At 47.1% G+C, this 22,439-nt stretch overlaps 1 protein-coding gene across 6 annotated transcripts in view; it reads right to left on the reverse strand.

The window, feature by feature from the left end:
• Positions 1-22,439, reverse strand: part of CFAP92 (cilia and flagella associated protein 92 (putative)) — a 90,255-nt gene that overhangs the window by 58,454 nt on the left and 9,362 nt on the right. For 5 of the 6 annotated variants that reach the window (XM_084635177.1, XM_084635176.1, XM_084635175.1 and 2 more), the window contains exons 4-6: positions 19,276-19,483; positions 10,443-10,574; positions 6,438-6,549 (exon numbers count right to left, since the gene is read on the reverse strand). In XM_084635177.1, the coding sequence (XP_084491303.1) occupies positions 6,438-6,549; positions 10,443-10,574; positions 19,276-19,483 (452 nt within the window). The remainder of the gene's footprint in view (positions 1-6,437; positions 6,550-10,442; positions 10,575-19,275; positions 19,484-22,439) is intronic. The other variant, XM_084635178.1, reaches the window with a different exon arrangement.

Raw genomic sequence — 22,439 nt, forward strand, 5'->3', positions numbered from 1 at the left:
GCTTTGGACATAACTATCTTGAGTAATTTTGGATCATCTGCAAAACTTTGCCACTTCACTGTTACCCCTTTTTCCAGATCATTTGTGAATATGTTGAACAGCATTGGTCCCAGTAGAGATACTTGAGGGACCCTGTTATGTACCTCTCATACCACTGTGAAAACTGATAGTTTATTCCCACATTTTTTTCCCCTAGCTTTTAACCAGTTATTGATCCATGACAGGACCTTCCCTCTTGTCCCATCACTCCTTACTTTGCTTAAGAGCCTTTGGTGAGGGACTTCTCAAAGGCTTTCTGAAAGTCCAAGTACACTAAATCTACTGGATCACTCTTGTCCACATTTGCTGATCTCCCCTGAAAGAATTTTAGTAGATTGGTAAGGCATGATTTTCCTATACAAAAAACATGCTGACTCTTCCCCAACATATTATGTTCATCTATGTATCCAATAATTTTGTTCTTTGCTATAGTTTCAACCAATTTGCCTGGTACTGATGGTATGTTTACTGGCCTGTAACTGCCAGGATCCTGTAATTGCCAGGATCACCTTTGGAGCATTGTTTTTTTTTAAATCAGCATTACATTAGCTATCCACCCGTCATCTGGTACAGAGGCTGATTTAAGCACTAAGTTACACACCACAGTCAGTAGTTCTGCAGTTTCATATCTGAGTTCCTTCAGAACCCTTGGTGAATACTACTGCTTTATTACTGTTAGGTGCTTTATCACTGTTTATCAGTTTGTTCCAAAACCTCCTCTTCTGACACCTCAATCTGGGACAGTTCCTCAGATTTGTCAGCCACAAAGAATGGCTCAGATGTGGGAATCTCCCTCACAGCCTCTGCAGTGAAGACCAATGCACAAAATTCAGTTTCTCTGCAACGGCCCTATTTTCCTTGAGTGCTCCTTTAGCATCTCAATAGCGGCCTGACTCGTTGCTGTTAGTTTTGTGTCTTTTGTTAGTTGCTCTTCAAATTCTTTTTTGGCCTGCCTAATTATACTTTTACACTTGGAACCCTAGAAACCACCACTAAAAAGAATAGGAACCTTCAGGTGTTGGAAATAAAGGGACTAATGGTGTGGAGTCCACAGAGGCCATTTGGGATTTATTGGTGGATATGTTGGAAACAAAACCTCACCTCCCCACTGCAGGCAGAAAAGGCATACAGGAGGTGGGCCCATCTGTAGGTGTTTACAGCACCACTGAAGAGTTTTGCTGGAATCAATTTAAGAGAAGAAATACAGCATCCAATTGTACTGTGGCTATTATTCTCCCTGGAGACAGAGGCTGTGCATGGCATAAAATGAGGCAAGAGGGACGTTTCCTTTCAGGAAAGATACGTTCTTTTCCAGATGTGACCAGGACAGAAAAAATTTTGGTGGTGGTGATGGCACAATTTGACTTTTTAAATTCCATATGCTCATCTCAATAAGCACAGGTGGTGTTGTCAGCTTGTCATGACCTAATTAAAGAGGATTTTAAAATTAATTTAATTTATTTTGATGCCAACATTTTTTTACACAGGAAGTTAGAAGAAACACAAGAAGGGAGACGCAGAGGCTGCCCCAAGTTACAAACAAAACTTAACCCCCTACAGAGAGAAAAAAACAAAAAGGTTTCACTATCTTTCGGGGCTTTTCTTCAGTCCATCCTCTAGGCCCTGTTCCAAGCCCCTTTCTGGGCTACCTTTTAAAGTCTTTTCCCCTTTTCCAGTATAAAGCTCTGGGTCACCAGGCTGGTTCCCCATCATCATCATTGCCTTCACTGATACATGCCATGCGACTCCCCAACCCTGCAAGGTCAATGTCCTGTTATGTACAGCATCATGTACATTTATCATACCAAACAGTTAGTAAACATTATGTGGCAGAGTCACCTCAGCAGCAGCTCTCTCAGTCAGTGTATGAACTGGGTCTAACCCCCTACTTTCCTGGATTACTCTCTACCCTGTCAAACATTTTAAAGGTGACCTGCAAAGATACTAAGTTTTGACACCTAGAGGCAGTAACAGTTCAGGTGTTAATGGCATATGTGCTATATTTTGTATTTACTTAGCACCTTCCACCAAAGAGTTTCAGGGGGCTTTACAGACATTATGGTCAAAAGCCGGTCCTGTTGAGTCAAAGACAGAACTCCCATTGACTTCGGTGAGACCATGATTTTGCCCCATTTAACTGAAGTTGGAATTTTTATCCAAGAAAGAAAAAAAAAAAAAGAAACCCCTCAAGCTCCTGCTTATCTACACAAAGACTGCAGGCACAGTGCTGCAACTATATCTAAGTATCATTTCAGTATATTTGGGGATGGTGGAGCAGGAGTCAAAAAGAATCACCCTCTCTGATAGATTAAAGGGGACAGAAACAGGACAGTAAGAAATTGGGAAGGGACTTGCCTCCTTCATCCCAAGCAGTGTCTCCACTTGTAAAAGATCAAATCATGCTGTGAAAACTGATCAAACTTAACTGTTGTGATTTGGGAAGCTCTGGCATTACAAAGCTCAGGTCTGTTACTCCAAGAATCAGCCTACAAGGGGAACATCTGACTGAGTGTCATAGTGGTATGGTTCAGTCAGTCATATGACTCTCAGCACAAAGTTTTGTAATGAAACTCAGTTTTTAATCATTAATGTCCATGCAGACATAGCAAAATGTTTTGCTTCCTGTTTTTGTAAATTTCATGGATATACAAAAGAAATGTTTAAAAATTAACTCATTTCCATATTCAAAATGGAGCAGAGTTTCATATAGTTTCATAATGAAAGATTAACACAGCCTTATTGCAGAGTGAATGATAACCCTTATATATGGAAAAGAGCAATAGTGATGTATGCTAGGGGTTTTCATTTTTCAGTCATCAAATTTATGAAGAACTAATATTGATTTTGAGAAGTATTACACAGCACTGGAGAGTCAATGGAGTGCATTAACTGTAGACTCCCTCCCACTAATGAAATATTGGTTAGAAAACCCCTAAGACACAAAGCTAACAGTCTCTATGCATTCATATGCAGTGCCAATGATGCCATTTAATTTCTATTCCACTAAAATGCACATGGGAGATTAAGGTGGCACAAGTACTCCTTTTCTTTTTGCAGAAGTTCTTTAGAGACTAACAAATTTATTTGAGCATAAGCTTTCATGAGCTACAGCTCCGTTCATCGGCTGCATGAAGTGAGCTGTAGCTCACGAAAGCTTATGCTCAAATAAATTTGTTAGTCTCTAAGGTGCCACAAAAGTACTCCTTTTCTTTTTGCGGATACAGACTAACACGGCTGCTACTCTGAAACCTGTCATTAAAGAACTTCTGTGAACTGTTCAAGTCTGATCCTGAAAACATGTATGTTTGTGCCTAACAATCAGAAAAGTAATTTATGCCTGCATAAAGAGGATTTCTACTTAGGTCAATCTAAAAGTTGAATTTGTTTGAGAGGTAAACTACCTTGTGCTTTCAGCTTTTTTTAAAAAAAAAAAGTTGTATTTTTTTTTTAAAAACTGTCAGTATGTATGCTGGATATTACTCGAGTTCACCGAGTTCATAATTTCCTGCAACTATGAAAATTTTATATAGACAAAAATAGAAAAAAATGCTTAAAAATAAATATCAATACTATCTGTCAATTATAAAAACACAACAATTGAATACTGCCAAGCCAAAATACACTTTAAATGGTTAGGAAGTACCTATTTAGTCTACAAAGCAGGAACTCAGAATTGTTAAGAGAGAGCACATACAGCAAACCAAGAAGCATTAGAGAAGTTGTAACAAGAAATTAAACACAAACAGCAGCTTATCAAAACTTACTATAAAATTAGCTCAAGGTTATGTAACAAATGTTTGATTTCTAACAGGTCAAAGCAATGTACCAGAACATTTGGAACACTGGAATATTCAAAGCAAGGTACTATTTTTTTAAATACAGGGACAATCATTTCATCGTTAAAGATGCTGTTCCTCTCACACAAAACACCATTTGAAATAAAATCAGAGTATTTTGCTTGCATGGGCCACTCAACCCGGTTTTTGAAGTTCTCCACCTCTACAGAGATTTGTGATATTTTTTATTCTGTATATACAGCACAAAATCATTTGAGTTGCAACCTACACTTAGGGTATGTCTACACTGCAGTCAGACACCCACATCTGGCCTGTGCCAGCTGACTTGGGCTCTCACGACTTGGGCTAAGGAACTGTTTTATAGCAGTGAAGATGTTCAGGGACCTCCCACCTCGCAGGGTCCTAGAGCCCAGGCTCCAGCCTGAGCCCAAACATCTACACTGCAACTAAACAGTCCCTTAGCCCAGCTGGCAGGGGCCATCCACATGTTTTTTATTGCAATGTAGGCATACCTTTAAGGTAGGTCTACACTGTACACTCTACATAACAGTGTGTAGAGTACTTACACTGCAATCCCCTCTCCCCCCCATAGCATGGATATAAATACCAGTGTAGATGGCAAGGTACTCCTTAGGCAACTAAAGTAAAAACATGTTTGAACCCTGTGGGTATGAACCTTATATGGCTCTCTACATGGCCAAGCAGTGCCTCCCCCATCTACACTGCTATTTTTAGCAATTTAGCGTCCCGCCGCAGGGAAAGGCTCCAGCAGGGGCGGGAGGCAGCAGAAAAAGGTTCTGGCAGCTCCCCGCTGTCTGAGCCTTTCACTAACACATGTAGCTACACACCTCAGTGTGGATGTGGCCTGTTTTGCACTGTGGCATGTAGCTACACATACCCTACATGCTGCCAGTGGTTGGCAGTGTAGATGTAGCCTTACAGTAGTAACCCATGCTAATGAGTTCTGTTCCTAGTACACACACATTGCTCAGAAGAGTCTACCAGTAGGGTTTGCTCTAAAGCCCACTGACATCAATGCAAATCTTTTCATTGACTTTGCTGGGATTTGATCAGGCCCATAATCTTGGCTCTATCAGTAATAAGGAAAGGATAGTTCTGCATAAATCTTGCTCAAATGTCTTACGATGAAGAAATTCTAAATGTTGTGTGATAGAAAGTAAAATGGTCTAAGAATCTGATAACAAGAGTACAGTGTACCTATCAACACGGACAAGACTTTTAGAAAAAAAGTGAAAACCCTGAGTAAGTCAATAAAAATGCAACACAAACTGTTTTGTTTTTAAGATGTTGAACTGGAAATGCACTCCATTTGCCTTCATTTGTTTAATTATTTTTACATCACCAAAATGCAAAGCTTTCTATTAACAATGGATATTATGGGACACTGTCAATTTGATTTCTTTTGATTGACTAATTTTTTAAAAAAAAATTTTTCCAGTGCCCTGAACTCTGTAGGCTTTGGTAAAATTTTAGGATGTTGCATGTTTATTTTCAGGAAAGTACATTACTGATAATTGCACCAGACTTTAAAAACTATTCAGCAATTCTGAGTCATTAAACAATATGAACAATTGCTCTTGTAAATAAAGCAGAATTTAGCCCATGAACTTCTTAGTTACAGCAATGTAAATCCAGAGTGACTCCCACTTGTTTCAAGGGAGTTACCCAACATTTACACCAGTGTATCAGAGCAGAATTTGGCCTTGTAAATATCTGTATTTACAGAATAAATTTGTTCAGCTCACAAGCCAATGGTGATTATTGCATACAAAACTTTCTGCTAATGTCTTAATGTTGTTTCCATCCTCATCATTTGAAAAATGTTATTCCAAATGGCATATTTCAGGACTAAACAGTTTATGTAACAGAACAGAACTCTAATAGAATAAGAAAACTGAAATAAAGCTCTTTGCATACAAAAAGTCAGGCATGTAGCCAAGAAGAGACTGGGATTTATATCACTGCATTCTCACAAACGGCTGTCCAAACTTCTCACACTTTCACCACAATCTCACAATAAAAGACCCAGCTGACATATTCAAAACAACACACTCAAACCAAGGAAAAAGCTTTCTCCTTCTCAGCTTCCACACAGAGATAATCTATTTCCACATACGTGGTCACTACGTTCCACACTCTTGCCACTGCATCCCATTTTCTCTCTCTTGCCAATAGCCATTATCACATTTTCTAGTGCAAGCATCTAGTTTTATTCACACTTCCTAATTCCAGCAATTCTGAAGCCGCTTGACTCAGTTGAAAGGAAAGAAAGTGTCTGGAAATAAACTGGTTGATAATTTTATGCAAGTAACACGTTTGTATTTTTTGTAAAAGGTACTTTTCCCAAAATAAACCACACATAGCTTGATATTTTAGTCTAAAGGGTGTTTTAATTATGCTGTTTCTTTGTAACAGTTAATATAACTCCAACAGATGTGGATGCAAAAAATCAGAGTTAGCAGACCCTGAAATCAGAACATAACCATGACAACCCTTAAAAAACCAGCTGCTTTCAATTTTGTTTAAATCATAGCATATCCCAGGATAACATCCTTGGTGGTAAACAGAAGACATTCTTACCTCACTGAAGGAAAGTCATCTGTCCTTGAGGGAGGAAGTAAAGATTGGAAAACAGAAAGGGATGCTGGTGCCTCATACAGTTCAGCTTCCTCTGGTAAAGGCTTACTTTCCCCTGAGGTAAAACAGGTTTCACATTTGTTACTAATATTTCCTTTTCCAGAGCATCCCATAAGACTAGTCAAAATACAACTACAAATCTCTCGGAAAACAGAAAAGTATGTTACCTACAGTGGTATTTTTTGAGTAGTGACACACTTAGTGTTGCATAGTGTTTGTGTTTAGGTAAAAAGAACAGGAGTACTTGTGGCATCTTAGAGACTAACAAATTTATTAGAGCATAAGCTTTCATGGGCTACAGCCCACTTCATCGGATGCATAGAATGGAACATATAGGAAGAAGATAGATATATATATATATACACACATACAAATAAATTGTATGGAAATTGCCATACAAACTGTGAGAGGCTAATTAGTTAAGATGAGCGATTATCAGTAGGAGGAAAAAAAACAAACTTTTGTAGTGATAATCAAGATGGCCCATTTAGACAGCTGACAACAACACGTGAGGATACTTAACTTAGGGAAACAGATTCAACATGTGTAATGATCCAGCCACTCCCAGACTCCACTCAAACCCAAGTTAATGGTATCTAGTTTGCATACCAATTCAAGCTCAGCAGCTTCCTGTTGGAGTCTGCCCCCAAAGCTCTTCTATTGCAAAACTGCCACCCTTAAATCTTTCACCGAGTGGCCAGAAAGGTTGAAGTGCTCTCCCACCAGTCCTTGAATGCCATGATTCCCGACGTCAGACTTGCATCCATTCACTCTTCCACGTAGAGACCGTCCGGCCCGGCCAATGCACATGGCAGAGGGGCACTGCCAGTACACGATGGCATACATCACAATGGCAGATGTGCAGGCGAACAAGCCCCCGACGGCGTGATCAGGTCCCATGATGGTGTCACTTGAATAAACATGCATCGGGCCCTGCTGCAAGGATAGGTTCCTAGGTTAGTGTTCTTGCCGTGTGGTGTGCGGTCACTGGAGAGCATCTGCCCCAGGCTGGGGGGCTGTCCGCAAGCGAGGACCAGCCCGCCCCGCAAGATCCGTGAGAGTGAGTGATCATTCCTTAGGACAGATTGGCCGGGCCGGACGGTCTCTATGCGAAAGAGTGAATGGACGCAGGTCTGACATCGGGAATCATGGCATTCAAGGACTGGTGAGAGAGCACTTCAACCTCTCTGGCCACTCAGTGACTGGGAGTGGCTGGGTCATTACACATATTGAATCTATTCCCCTCACGCTTTCTTGTCAGCTGTCTAAATGGGCCATCTTGATTGTCACTACGAAAGTTTTTTTTTTTTCCTCCTGATTATAATAGCTCATCTTAACTAATTAGCCTCTCACAGTTTGTATGGCAACTTCCAACTTATCTGTGTATATATATATATATATATAATTTTCTTACTATATGTTCCATTCCATGCATCCGATGAAGTGGGCTGTAGCCCACGAAAGCTTATGCTCTAATAAATTTGTTAGTCTCTAAGGTGCCACAAGTACTACTGTTCTTTTTGAGGACACAGACTAACACGGCTGCTACTCTGAAACCTGTGTTTAGGTAGGTATTGACTTTGCTGTCAGGATTTGTGTGTGGAAGTTTGTGTATACTAAGGGATAATATATTCCTTTTTGCTTATTTATGCCAGATGGTACTATATTTTAGTCAGATTTTGTCTTTGATATTACAGCTAATATTTATACAAGATGAGCACACGCTCAATATTATCGGCCAGATCCCCAGGTGGTGTAAATCAGCATAGCTCCATTAACTCCACTATAGCCAGCTGAGGATCTGGCCCTATATGCTCTCTATGTACTATCAGTATGGTACAATATGTCTCCTGAGCTTAGAATTCAATAAAGATTTAATTAAAAGATAAAATAGAGCAGGAAATTCAAAAAGTTGAAATTTATTAAAGTATTGTGCAATTTTAGCAGTGAAATTCAGCATCCTTGATGTTGGCGATTAGAGCAAATTTCTAATTAAATATGTGAGGATATTCTACCAACTATGCGCAAAACCCTGCTACCACTGCCTGGAGGAATTGAGCAAGGAAGGGGAGTGGAGAGGTAGGTACTGCTTGCATATCTGGCACAAGAGCCATTCTGCAGCTACAGGATACAGGTAGGCTGCAATGTGCTGTTTACTGCTCTACTAAGTAAGAATGACCTATATGCCCAGCAACAGGCACTTTGCAGAGCTGAATAAAGCCCACTTGGAGACTCAGTGTGTGGACTGACACCATAGCTGGATGCAATCCCAAGTGCTCTTGAGCAGAAGGGCTTTTAAAGGTCACGCACTCTTTTCTCCCTAGTATAGTACAAGGCAGGATTTAGCCCTAAGAGGGGAGAAATACATCTGAGTGTAACACTGATACATGCCTACGGTCATGCTATAATGTACCACCCTCAGCCAAGCTAAATCATCATCCTGCAGGAGGTGACTACTCTTAGCAAAGGACTCCCTAACAGGAAGTCTAGGCTGTACTGTAACTTACTATAGGATCTATCTGTGCCAAACAAAACCCTAAGTCCTAGCAATAGGCATACATGTTTCTTGGTGACATAAGGTTGTTCTGTGTTGTTGGTTACTTATAAATAATAACACACGTTATAGCTGTTTACAGCAACATTATACAACAGTTTAGGGCAGGAAATGCAGAACTCTATTTAGCTGAAACTGGAAGGGAATCCATTTAAATAAGAAAAATGCAATTGTTCACATGGAAACTGGCCAAGACACTGTAACAACATCTACCTGCTGCAGGCAACAACTAGATAATTTATACACCTATGCAGATAAGAAGCCAGAATTATTGTCCTTCCATTCCAAAAACACAGACTTCTACCACTTGAATTATCTCCCTTGCTGGTCATAGTAGCAGGTCCATTATCCTCTATGTGAATCAGCCACTAGATGGCACTATTGCCAACATACAAGTACATACATAGAGAGAGCCAGTACATTACAGTTGATGCTAACACCCACCGCTGAAATTGTAAAATTTTCCACTGGATCTTTAATAGTCAGGGTCTCAGTTTTACACCTCCATCTGAAAAAATGCAAGCCCAGCACCATAGTCTAAGAGGAGCAAACAAAATTCTAATACTACAATGTTTCATTAATAAAAAAAGGAAAGTACTTCCCTAAGAGACATTTAAGATCAGAACAGAGTTATGGAGGTTCACAGGTGGTTCCGCTCTAAACAGTACTATTTGTTACACACACACAAAACTATGTTAAAAGAACACAAAAAAGTGCATAGTCAAGCACAGGCAGTTCTGGCATTTTCTAACTTCCGAGTGCTTGACTCTGCAACCTTAACAATGTTCTTTTAACAGTTTTTTGTGTGTAATTTCCTAGGTTTATAATAAAGCAAACTATAGACAGATCCTCCTATGTGGCATCCTACTGAGCCCTACATAGGCCATCCGCAGGGTTGGAATCTTTAGGTTCACATAACAGTCCTTTGTCACTTCAGCTAATAGGGTAACTGGTAGCAAAAGTAGCCATGTGAGGGGAATCAGAAACACTTTGCCAGTGAGCGTCACAGATATTTGCTGACAGTAGATGAATGGTGAAACTCAGGAATCTTGTGTTCCACTCCAGGTTTTGGAGGCGAAAGTGCTCTAGTGGGTATACATCCCTCCTGACCCTTTTCCCCTTTCCTGACCCCTTCTACCTACATCCTGGTCAGCCTCTGTGTCAGTCATGCCGCTCCTTCACCCGTTTACTCCTCTCAATCCCCACACTCACGCCCTCAACTACTCATGTCAGCCGTAGTATCGTTGCCTAGCCCGTTTCAGCCTCTCTCGCTCAGGGCTCTGTAGATGAATGCCAGTTTTTCCAGTCCCTGTCTTCCAGCTCCCAGCCCCCGTTTCCCTCCCTGGGATCCTTATCCCAGGATCCCCACCCAGCCTGTGTTCATAAAACTCTACCTGCTGCAAGACCCATTGCAGGTTTCTCTGGTGCACTGGGTACTTTCACACCTTTAATTTTAACACAGCTGAGTTCTGGCTGATTGTCCTCAAAGAGTTTTCTTTGCAATAACACCGTATATTTTACCCCACCTGGAGGGGGAAAAAGGTAACAAGAAATTTCCATTCAGACATCTTCATTTTGCCTTATTTTTGTTGTATTTTATCTACTATTTAGGCCTCCCTTTTGGGTCACAGCAGGGTAAGTGTCTCCTCCACATCATGCTTTCCCCTCCCCTGTGATCCAAGGGAACCCACTTTATGAGCACACAGTTCTGTGTATTTGGAGGTAAAGGTCAAGCAGGGCCAGAAGGTTCCTTCCAAAACCTGCAGACGTAGCTAGCATAAGTGGTTTTCACTCTTTGTGCTACAAAATACACTCTGAGGGGGCAGCTGAGGTTCATAGGAGCTCATGGCAGATTACTCCTGCAGGAGACACAAGAAGCCATAGGAACAGATGAGAGAAATTGACCTTTGGGCATAGATTCTTTATGGAATGAGAGTTTGGGAGGTGGAACCTCTGGCCTCTCACCCTTTTTGCCCTCACCTTGCTGCATAAATGACTGGCTCCAAACTCTCATGCCCTCCAGAAGAATCAGCAGGAAACACTGAGAGTGAAACACATGAGTTTCCAATCCCAGCAATTGCTATTTCCTGGTAGATGAGAATTACATGCTTGGATTGCTTTGACAGATAGGAATCTAAAGCTTCATTAAAGACTCTTACTAAGAGATCTTTTATTCTGACAAAACTCTTAGTATTTCTTCAAATATTTTATTTGGTAGTGACAACTCACTTTAAAAAAATCCACAGAGCAGTCTACTTGCCAGTAATTGAAATTTATACATAAAATATCTTGTGAGATAGGGACATAATTTTTGATTCCACTGAAATACATGGAACTGGAAGAGCTTTCCTGAGCAAACACAGCTATTTTATTATTAGAGTAAAAATGAGAAAAGGAAATGCATGCAACTTTAAAACAGAAGTACTCCCTCACTACACAAAAGGGGCCTGTAGCAGGGTTGTATTGGAAAACCTGCGAAGTGGGAAGGCGCAAGCCCGCCCACTGCTAAAGGCCCCTCTCCCAACCTAGCGGGAGGGACCATGGGACCAACTGCTTACGGGGGACAACTAATGAAAAACAGGGATCGGAGTGAAGGTCAGAGGTTCAAAACAAGGATACCAGATGGGGACACCAAGCAGAGAACCTCAGACAGCGCCCACTGCTCCTCAAAGCTGTCAAGGGAGCCAGCGGACGCTGCCCAGTGGAACTCTACCCGGATGCGTGAAACTAGGGAGGAATGGAAATAGGCCCCAAAGTCGCAGAGCATCCCCTCATCCAACATCCTCCTCCTGGTATTATAGATGGAGACTTTGGCCAGAGCCAGGAGGAGGTTGACGAGGAGGTCTCGCGACTTCATGGGGCCACGGATAGGGTGTGCGAAGAGGAACAAGTGTGGGGAAAAGTGCAGCCAGAAACTCAACAAGAGATTATGGAGGAGCCGGAATAGGGGTTGCAACCTGGTGCATTCGAGGTAGGCATGCGCCAGGTTCTCCCTCACGCCACAAAAGAGGCAGGCCTCAGGTATAGGGGTGAACCGTGCCAGGTACACGCCTGTGCTCATGGCTCCATGAAGGAGCCGCCAACCAATGTCCCCGGTGGGACATGGGACCAAGATGGAGTAAAGGCTGACCCACTGGGGCTCTTCACCCTCTTTAGGTGGAAGATAGTCCCACTCTGACACCAAATGGTGAGACTCGAGGGTGAGGAAATGCAATGTATGGAGCATGAGCGTGTACAGATGGTTTCTGGGCATGGTTCGAAACCGGACCGGCTGCAGGGTATGCAGCCTGCTCGGAGTGTGGGAGCGGGGAGGCCGGGGGGGGCTCGCGGAACTGAGGCCCAAGAAAAATGTCTGGAGGGCTAGGGGTAGGCGGGGAACGCCCTCTCGCAGGGCTCGCTGCAGGAAAGCGAGAGAATCGGGTGACGAGGCGGCCTTCACCTCCTGGAGTACGCACCTAGGGATCAGAAGGGTGGAAAGCCCCATGCGTCATCCGAGCGTGCGCGGTTCCACCCAATTTCCCCTGTCGTAGTCCAGGAGGTCTCCGACTCTGGTGGTTTCTGCCAGGACCAACCTCCGACACACCGAGGGAGACTCCGCCACCTGCACACGGAGATCAAGGTTGTGTAGCAGGGGCTCCACGAGGAGGTCTGCTCCCTCGGTGGCCACAAGTGACCTGGTCACTGAAAAGAGCTTCCAGGTACAGAGGAGGTCCTCATAGAAGACCAGCAGCTCGGAGAGGTCTTGCGGAAGGCCTCTCGGATGGAGAAAAAAGAGCTGCCGGTCATATCGGAGCCCTCGGAGGAAGGCGTGCACCAACGTGCTCCACGCCGGACTACCTGCACCATAAAGGAGCCTCTGCGGGGCCTGGAGACGGAAAACATGGACCTGGCTGTGCAAGCAAACCAGGCCCTGTCCTCCCTCCTCCAGGGGAAGACTCAAAACCCCTGCAGAGACCCAGTGCAGCCCCGGCCAAAAGAACTGCAGAGCCATCCTCTGGAGCCTGGCCAGGATCCTCAAGGCCAGGCTCAGGGTGTTGAGCCGGTGCCAGAGCATGGTTCAGCACCAGCACCCTCCCTTGCAGGGAGAGACACAGGAACGTCCTGTCCATCTCCACAGTCGCTCACCAACCCTGGCCTCCAAATCCTGCCAGTTCTCCGGCGGAGAAGGATGCGTGGCGGATAAACGCCAAGATAGAGCAGTGACCCGCGCTCCACCAGATGGCTTGAAGCGCGGGTGGGAGGGAGCTTGCCTGCCACCCATACCCAACCACCAGGCCAGAGCTGTTAACCCAGTTGACCCAGTCGGAGGAGACCACCGAGTAAACGGCCTGGCAGGCCTCCACCCGCACCAGGTAGTCGGGGTCCTGGAGCACGTCGTCGGCGTACACCGACAGGATGAGCCGCAGCTCCGGGTCCCGAAGCGCCAACCTCCAGCAGAGGAGACGGAGAAAGGGCTCGATCGCCAGAGCATACAGCTGGCCCGAGAGGGGGAACCCCTGCCGTACTCGCCGCCCAAAGCTGACCGACTCAGTCAGGGTCCAGTTGAGCCTGACCAGACACTCTGTCAGTGTACAGCACCTGGAAAAAGCCCACAAACTGGGGCCCAAAGCTAAACACCCGCAGGATGCCCAGGAGATACCCGTGGTCCACCCTGTCGAACGCCTTCTCCTGGTCCAGGGACAGGAGGGCGAACGACAGACCATCCCTACGCCCCAGCTCCAAGTGGTCCCAGACCAAATACAAGTTGTCAAAGATGGTCCGGCCTGGGACAGTGTACGTCTGGTCGGGATGGAACACGTCCACCAGCACGGACCCCAGCCACAGCGAGATGGCCTTCGCTACGACCTTGTAGTCCGTGCTGAGGAGCGAGACGGGACGCCAATTCTGTAGGTCGCGGAGGTCCCCCTTCTTTGGCAATAAGGCGAGCACAGCTCATCTGTACGACAGAGAAAGGACCCACTTTGCAAGGACTCGGCCCAGACGATGACAAGGTCCGGGCCAAGGACGTCCCAGAACACACAGTAGAACTCCACGGTCAGCCCGTCCATGCCTGGAGATTTATTAGTGGGATTGCAACGGAGGGCTTCCGAGAGCTCAGCCAGAGAGAGAGGCAGCTCCAGCCGGTCTCGGTTGCCTGCGCTGGCCGTCGGGAGTTCGGTCCAGAGCACCCTGCGGGCACTGGCATCAGTCGGATCCGGGGAGAAAAGGCTAGCATAGAAGGCCCTGGCCCTTCCACGCATCTCCTCCGGATCCGTGAGGGGGGTACCGTCCTCCGTCAGGAGGCGGGTGACGTGCTTTTTGGCCCCCCTCCTTTTCTCCAGGGCGTAGAAGCGGGAGCCGCGATCCATCTCCTGAAGAAGGTGGATGCGGGATTGAACAAAAGCGCCCCGGGCTCGATGGTCCTCCAGTGCCCGAAGCTCCTCCCGCACCTCCCGGTACGCTGCGCAGAGGGGTGGATCCTAGGGGCCAGAGGCGAGATGCCTCTCTAGCTCTAAGACTCCCACTCCAACTGCCCTATCACCATGTCCCTCCGACAGGTGGCGCCCTGGGTGTAGTCGCGGCAGAAGAGCCGTGGGCGCACCTTCCCCACATCCCACCACCACCTCGCCGAGGGAAAGGCACGCCGCTGCCCCCGCCAGGCCAGCCAGAACTCCCAGAAGGATGCCACGAAGCCCAAATCCTCCAGCAAGCTGTTATTGAAATGCCAACAGACCAGCCCCGCCTCTCCGAACTGAGAGACACTGTCACGGTCACCAAGTGGTGATCCGAGAACGGGGCCAGCCAGACACCAGAGGCATGGGCTCGTGCCAGATGGAAACGCGAAACACCTCCACCCGGACATAAGTAAAGGTAACATCGTTGTCTGGGTGGTGGTCACGCCATACATCCACCAGGGAGTGATGGTCCACGATCTCCCTGAGGACGCCCGCGGCTGCTTGGGATGTCTTGATTCCTGAGCGGTCCCGGTCCTCGAGGGTGGTGTTGAAGTCCCCGCCCAGGACCATGCACTCGTGAGGATCCAGAGTGCCGAGGAAGGCCGACGCCTGCCGACAGAAATGCACTCGTTCCGGACCAGAGTTCGGGGCGTAAACGTTGACTAGGTTTAATATCAGCCCCTCCACGCAGGCTCGGATGTGCAACAGGTAACCTGGCACGACCTTGGCTACCCCCAGCACCTCGGGCCGTAGCTCGGGGAGAACAGGGTGGCCACCCCAGCCAAACGGGCGCTGAAGTGGCTAAAGTAAACCTCATCCCCCCACTCCACCCGCCAGCTAGCCTCGACAGCTGGAGCCGTGTGGGTCTCCTGCAAGAAGATCACAGAGTACCCCCCATCCCGAAGGAAGGAGAGCACCTTGCTCCTGCAGAGACCCACGCTACTGCCCCTGGTGTTCAGCGTAGCAAAGATGGTGTCCTTCATAGGGAGGGCTGGGGCGAATCCTCACGGGCAGGGTGATCAACAACCTCCAGCGGGCCCCGCATGTTCGACCCCAAAAGTCATCAGGGAGTCGTGGAACTTACGGGCCCGCTGGTAGGCTGCGAGGCCCTGCCTCCCGGTCCCTCTCCCCTCCCCCAAAAGGCCCTTCATGGCCCGGAGGACACGGTGGAAGTCCCCCCAGCGCTGGAGGGCGAGCTGCACCTTGCCCTTTGAGCCACAGATGTCCAGCAGGAATGGGCACAGCTCTTTCCTCAGTGCAGAGGGGGACGCAGAAGCCAACCCGCTGCCATCCTCCAACGAGGCTCCTAAAAGATCTTCGTGGCCTGCAGAGACGGGCAAGCATGAAGCGGAACCCCGGCGCAATTGCCTGTCCCCATCCCTGGCACAGGAGGGGGCAGCAGAGGGAATAGTGCAGGCCCATGATGTTGGGAAGAGGGGACACGAAAACTGCCCCCTGAGAATTGTCCGTAGACAAAGGAAACGAGACAACCTCGGGGGGGGGGGGGAGCAATAGCATGGGAGGTGGCGGGGAAGGGGGCGAGCGACTCATTGGGAACGGAAGTAGGATCCGGGACGGGAGCGGGGACTGGGCCAGGGACTAGGACAGACGAAGGGGCGGGAGCAGGGACAAGGGCTAATATTGGAACCGAAGCAGGAGAGGGGCCGGGAGCAGGGGGTAGGAACAGGAGCGGGGACACTGGTAGGTCCACGGTCCCCGACAGCCGGGATATTGGGGTGTGGCTCCTCTCGGCCGGGATTAGGGGCCAAAGGGACAGGGGTTTGAGGGGGGCACCTTCACTGACACTGGGCACAGGAGCTATGAGAAACACGTCACCCGCAGGCATGGCGTCAGACACTACGGAAACTTCCGTGGGGCCCCGCCGGAGGGGAAGCCAACCACTCCGTCCGGGTAGTAGAGGGTACGCCCACAGGCCTGGGACCCAACCGCTCAGCATCAGCCATCACCTCTGGGGGCTGGGCGGCCTCAGGTGAGGTGCCATCTGCGGCCGGGCAAATGGGGAGAGCCAGGGGCGCCCCCAGGAGCAGAGCGGGGGCTACAGCTGGGAGTGAGGGGCAGGGAGAAGGAGGAGGGGATGGTGGAACTGAACTGCAGCCCAGATCGAGGCCCACTAGCAGGGGGTCGTCCTCCCCCTGGGTGACCGGGTCAGACCCAGAGCCTTGATCTCCTCAAATATGGAAGTAAATTCAGTCCCTGCAGCCCCAGAGTCCTCCCTGCCCGTAACCGGGTCAGTAATAGTCCCGGTATCGACAGCGGTGGGGGGCACAGATGGCAAAGGGGCCAGGGGAACTCCTACAGAGGCCTCCTCGGGAGGGGACTCAACAAGGGGGGTGGTGGCATCTCCGTCTGCTGCCATGGCTACCATGGCCGGCGTCTCCTGCTGGGCTCCATCTGGGGGCGCGGCGGAAGATGCAACAGCGTCAGCCCCCCGCAGCATCTTTCGGGGGGCCTCCTCTCCCTCTCCGTCGGAGGGGAGGGATCGAACCCGCGATTTACGGGCGCCGCACTTCTACGAACGTGGGGTGAGGTGGACACCAGGAGGCAGCGGACACCAGGCCTCCTGGTCAGCGAGGAAGAGGTGCCCCGGCCGCCAGGAATGGTACCGGAGGTGGCAGTCGAAACAGATGGCGCGGCGGCATGCTGCGGGGGCGGCCGCCACCACCTGGGCGTATGCTCTGGGGGCTCGGGATGGAGCGCCCCCAGAGCTGGTGGAGGGAACAGCTGGGGAGGAAGGAGCTGCGGCAGATGTCGGGGCCGCAGCAGGGAGGAGCTTAGCAGGGAGGTTTTGTTTTCCGGGTGGGGCCTTTGCCCTTTTTATTCCCCTGGCCCTTTTTGCTGGTGGAAGGGGCAGCCATGGCAGCGGCGGAGTCTGGGCTAGTGGTGGCCGAGAAGGTAACCGCTGGGGCAACCAAGGGCGGTGACAAGGGGGAAACTATAGGACCAGTAGGGGCAGGGGCAGGGTCCTCCTCCATAGTGGGAAAAGGCAGGAGGAGGCCCTAAATTGAGGATAGGACAATGGACAACTGCTCCTCCCCGCTAGACCACACGCAGGGGAGGAGGGTCCAGCAGACAGGACAATGGGAATAGGGGAAATGGGACAGGGCCAACCACTCCGTCCTGCTAAACTGTATGCAGGAAGGAGGGTACCAATGTGGGGGGGCGGGGGAACTGTAGGTGGGCACTGGGGGAAGGGAAGAAGCAACCACTCCTCCCCACTAGGCTGCAGGCAGGGGAGGAGGGTGCCAGCAGCAGGAGGACATGGGGACAACAAAGGAGAGGGGGACAATCGCGGGCGTGGCACCGGCTCCTCTGGCTGCACTCGGATGGGGAAGGACTACAATGGCATCAGGGGGTGCAGTGATCAGGGTAAACAACTTAAAAAGAGGGGGGCACAAGCGCTCCGGAAGGGGACGTGGGCGCACCAAACGGCAGGTTGGGCAGGGCAGGGGTCAGCGGGAGTCAGGAGGAACAGCAAACAACGGAGGGCGGGGCAAGTAGAGAGCAAGGGAACCAAACTCCTGGGGAAGGACAGAGCAGGCGAAGTGACAAACTTGTAAGGTTTGGGGCGGTGCAGGAACACTAAAACCCAGGAACCGAGGACAGGGCCAGGGTGGGACAGAAAAACAAACAGGGAAAAATCTTCCGGGAAGCTACGGTAGGAAGGGAGGAAAAAACTGGGCTGGGGGGTAGTGCGGAGGCCCCCGACCCGCTCCTGCCTTAAAGGGCTTAAAACAGCCCTGGGAGAGGGCTGTGGCAGGGGAAAAGCTGGGCTGATTGGAGGAATCAGTCTCAGCTGGGGGCCACACTCCAATCAGGCCACAGCTGGCCCTATAAAGGGGCTGCTAGGCAGGAGCTGGGTCAGTCTCTCTTGGGCAGTAGAGAGAGAAGGACCTGGCTGCCTAGGAACGAATGAAGGTACTGGAATAGAACAGTGCTGGGGAATAGGGCAAAGGAGCTGCAGAGCTCCCGCCTGGAAAAACCCCAGGCTGCAGGTCTAGCCAAAGGCCTAATAGGTACTGGCGTTGCAGGAGTTCAGCCCGGGGTTAGGCAAAGACAGCAGGTTCAAACCCCGCCTTGCCAATGATGAGTAGCTTGCACTGCAGTCCGCCCCAGTGTGTAGGGGCTAGAGGGAGACTGGCAGTAGCCATAGACTCAGGCGAGGTAGGGATAGAGGGTTGGGGGTTCCCCAGAGAGGGGAAACCCAGAGATGGCAGGGGTACTGCCAGGGGGCAGCACCCAAGACAGGGGGACACCGGGGTCCGAGAGGGACTTGGGGCCCAGTGGCAAGTAGGCCACTGGCCTACAGAGGGTGCTCCGGAGGCTGGAACACTAATTCCCTGGATGACCAGCAGGAGGTGCCAGAGGGGTGAGTCTTGCATTGCTACAGGGCCCAATCACAATTTTTTTAAAAAATAGGAAAAAACTCTGATTATACATCTGAAATTGCAGGTCTAACCAGGCAAGATTTCAGAGATCGGCCTCTAAGGTTGCTGGGGACAAACCTGAAAACTTGTTAAAATATGAACAAATAGCAATAATTCTTAAGGGGTTCACATTATATGAATCTGAAATAACCATCTAATAACTTATTAAACAGTGGGCACATGCAAGTTGGTTATGAAAAACTGAAGTGATATGTTAATGCTATGATGAATTACTGTAATCCTGTATTAAAACTAAAAATAATACCCTTTTGTTTTCTTGTTTGTGCTAAACCTCCTCTCTCGCAATACATTTTATAAGGAGTGTGGCTATTTATATTAATACTTACCAATAGCATCTGAATCCTCTACTGGTGAATCAGGAACCCTGGATTTACTAAACCTAGCTTTTGCAGAAACTTTGTCCTTGGTATCCCATATCGTCAGAGTTACTTTGTGATCTCTCAGTTTTATTAGAAACTCATTAGTAACATGAATATCAATACTGTGGTTCCAGGACACCCATATTTGGTCATTTTCAAACCACGGTTTCACAACCTAGGAAGAACAGAGTTGAAAAACATTAATGAATGTGAGAAGTACTGAAGAAAGATTCACACAATGGACATTCTGTTGCCATTTAACTGCGGATATTGAGGGGAAAGGATCCATTAATGACCATATTTTAATTGAATTTTTAAAGAGCCTTAGAATTACAAAACGCCAGATATGTGCACAGGGAGCAGTAAAACATTTAATTAATTCAAGGGGGCATGGATTATACAGCCACTAGATAGATAGTATGGAGTAAAGCACAACATAGCACCCATATAATTTTTCCCACTCAGAGAGCAATTGGCCATCAGCTGGGAGAGGGGTAACAAACTACATTAATAAAGGTATGTGCTAAAAACTAATGAAATTGCTCTTAAAGTGTAAATTAAAATTAGATCATGCTGGGGGTTAGCAGAACCTTTTAAAGAGATCTTGTATGTAATTATGAGTGTGCCAGCTGACTGTCACAGCAGCACATTTTGCAGAGCTAAATCAAAATGGCTATATCAAACAAAATTCAGATTTTGCAAAGATGTGGGATCAAAACAGAAGTTAAACGGCCAATAAGAGGAAGAACATATATTGAAGACTGAATGAAATACTACAAGTTTGTATATACACATTTTTAAATGTTGACTTACTATAGACGAAATGAAAGCCCAAGTGCTAAAATCCACCCTATATTCTACAATATATTATCTCATGTGTCTTTGATTTCCAGGGATGTAACTCTGACATCTTTTATCAACATGCAATTGACTTTAAAACATTGTGTTGTTTGGCCAGGAGGTGAAAAAAGAACCTGAATCTTAAAGAAATGGGCAAGAAATCAGACAGCCAATCAGAAGGGCTGGGAATACAGAGGAAAAGATGACAAACAAGATATAAGTTGGCCTTTTTGCATCCAGTGTATGAATACGATATTACATAATCCAAGTGAAAATGTAAAGCCTGCAACCCTTACTCATGGGAAAACTTAATAAGCCTACCCACATAAGTAAGGTGAGTGGGCAGGATTTGGTCCCAAATCTATTTCCAAAAAAAGCCTCAAAACCTTTCAGATGAATATTTGAAAGTAGACATTTTATATATGAAATTTCAGTGGGAGCTAATTTGTCAAACCAATGAAATCACTAGGGCTATTTTGGTAAATAAGGGCTGGATCTTGGAACAACAAATTTCATTTCTGTGAGTTAGCCATGGCCTCTAGGACATCATACCTGAGCACACTCTTTCCTCCACCACCCCCAATCCTTCCTTTATTTATAGAGGACCTTAAATGGCCTAACATAAAATATCAGATACTATTTCTATCCATCATATCATCACCTATTGTACAGAGAGATTTCAGAGTAGCAGCCGTGTTAGTCTGTATCCGCAAAAACAGGAGTACTTGTGGCACCTTAGACTAAGGAATTTATTTGAGCATAAGCTTTTGTGGGCTACAGCCCACTGCATTGGATGCATGCAGTGGAAAATACAGTAGGACAATTTTATATACACAGAACATGAAACAATGGGTGTTACCATACACACTATAACGAGAGTGATCAGTTAAGGTGAGCTATTACCAGCAGGAGAGGGGGGAAAAAAACCCATCTCATTTGTGTCCATTTATTCTTTTACGTAGAGACTGTTCATTTTGGCCAAAGAATAAATGGACACAAATGAGATGGGTTTTTTTCCCCCCTCTCCTGCTGGTAATAGCTCACCTTAACTGATCACTCTCATTATAGTGTGTATGGTAACACCCATTGTTTCATGTTCTGTGTATATAAAATTGTCCTACTGTATTTTCCACTGCATGCATCCAATGCAGTGGGCTGTAGCCCACAAAAGCTTATGCTCAAATAAATTAGTCTCTAAGGTGCCATAAGTACTCCTGTTCTTTTTGTATAGAGAGAATGTCATAACATAATCTTCACTTTTTCACTGGCTGATTTTTTTTGCTGCACAGCTCCCTCCATCTCTCTAATTTTCCCCATCCCATTTCAAAACACTGCTTGAAACACACTTCCTCCCAGGTTTCCTAAAACAAGCAAGGATCTGATCTTCCTTTTTCTGACTGTTGTTTGCAGTCTTGTTGTAGCCATCCTGATCCCAAGATATGAGAACGTCAAGGTGGGTGGGCAATATCTTTAATTGGACCAACCACTGTTGGTGGGGACAAGCTTTTGAGCTTCACAGAGCTCTTCCTCAGGAAACCCCTCTTCTGGCCTTCAAACAACTCCCCAAGCTCATTAATCAGAGGCTAGCACCCCACAGACCAAGATAAACCAATTCAAAGAGGCACCAGACCCTTACAGAACAACAGATGCAAACCCTACAGGTATATCTCCACTGCTCAGATGATCAATATCCTCCACAATTCACCTTTCAAGATCTATGGGTCCAACATATGCCTAACAAAGAGCGTACCTCATCTAGTGCATCAAATGCCCCAATAACAGCTATGTAGGTGAAACCAGACAATCACTTTGCTCTCAAATGAACTCACAGAACAATGATAAAGAGACAAAAACACGTTATCACCTGAGGATGACCACATTTCACAAAGTGATCACTCCATATCTGGCCTCTCAGTCCTCGTCCTCAAAGGCAACCTGCACAACAACTTCAAAAGAGGAGCCTGGGAACTTAAATTCATAACTCTGCAGGGGGCTAAAAATCATGGATTTAACAGACACACTGGTTTGATGGCTCATTACAACAATTTGTAACATACACTGCAGCCTACTACCCCTCCTTTACCCTAGAACTGCAGAGGTGTTAAGTGCCCACTTCATATTACAGGTTTCAGAGTAACAGCCGTGTTAGTCTGTATTCGCAAAAAGAAAAGGAGTACTTGTGGCACCTTAGAGACTAACCAATTTATTAGAGCATAAGCTTTCGTGAGCTACAGCTCACTTCATCAGATGCATATCGTGGAAACTGCAGCAGACTTTATATATACACAGAG

This window comes from Lepidochelys olivacea, assembly GCF_965140295.1.
Source record: "Lepidochelys olivacea isolate rLepOli2 genome assembly, chromosome: 7".
NCBI lineage: Eukaryota > Metazoa > Chordata > Testudines > Cheloniidae > Lepidochelys > Lepidochelys olivacea.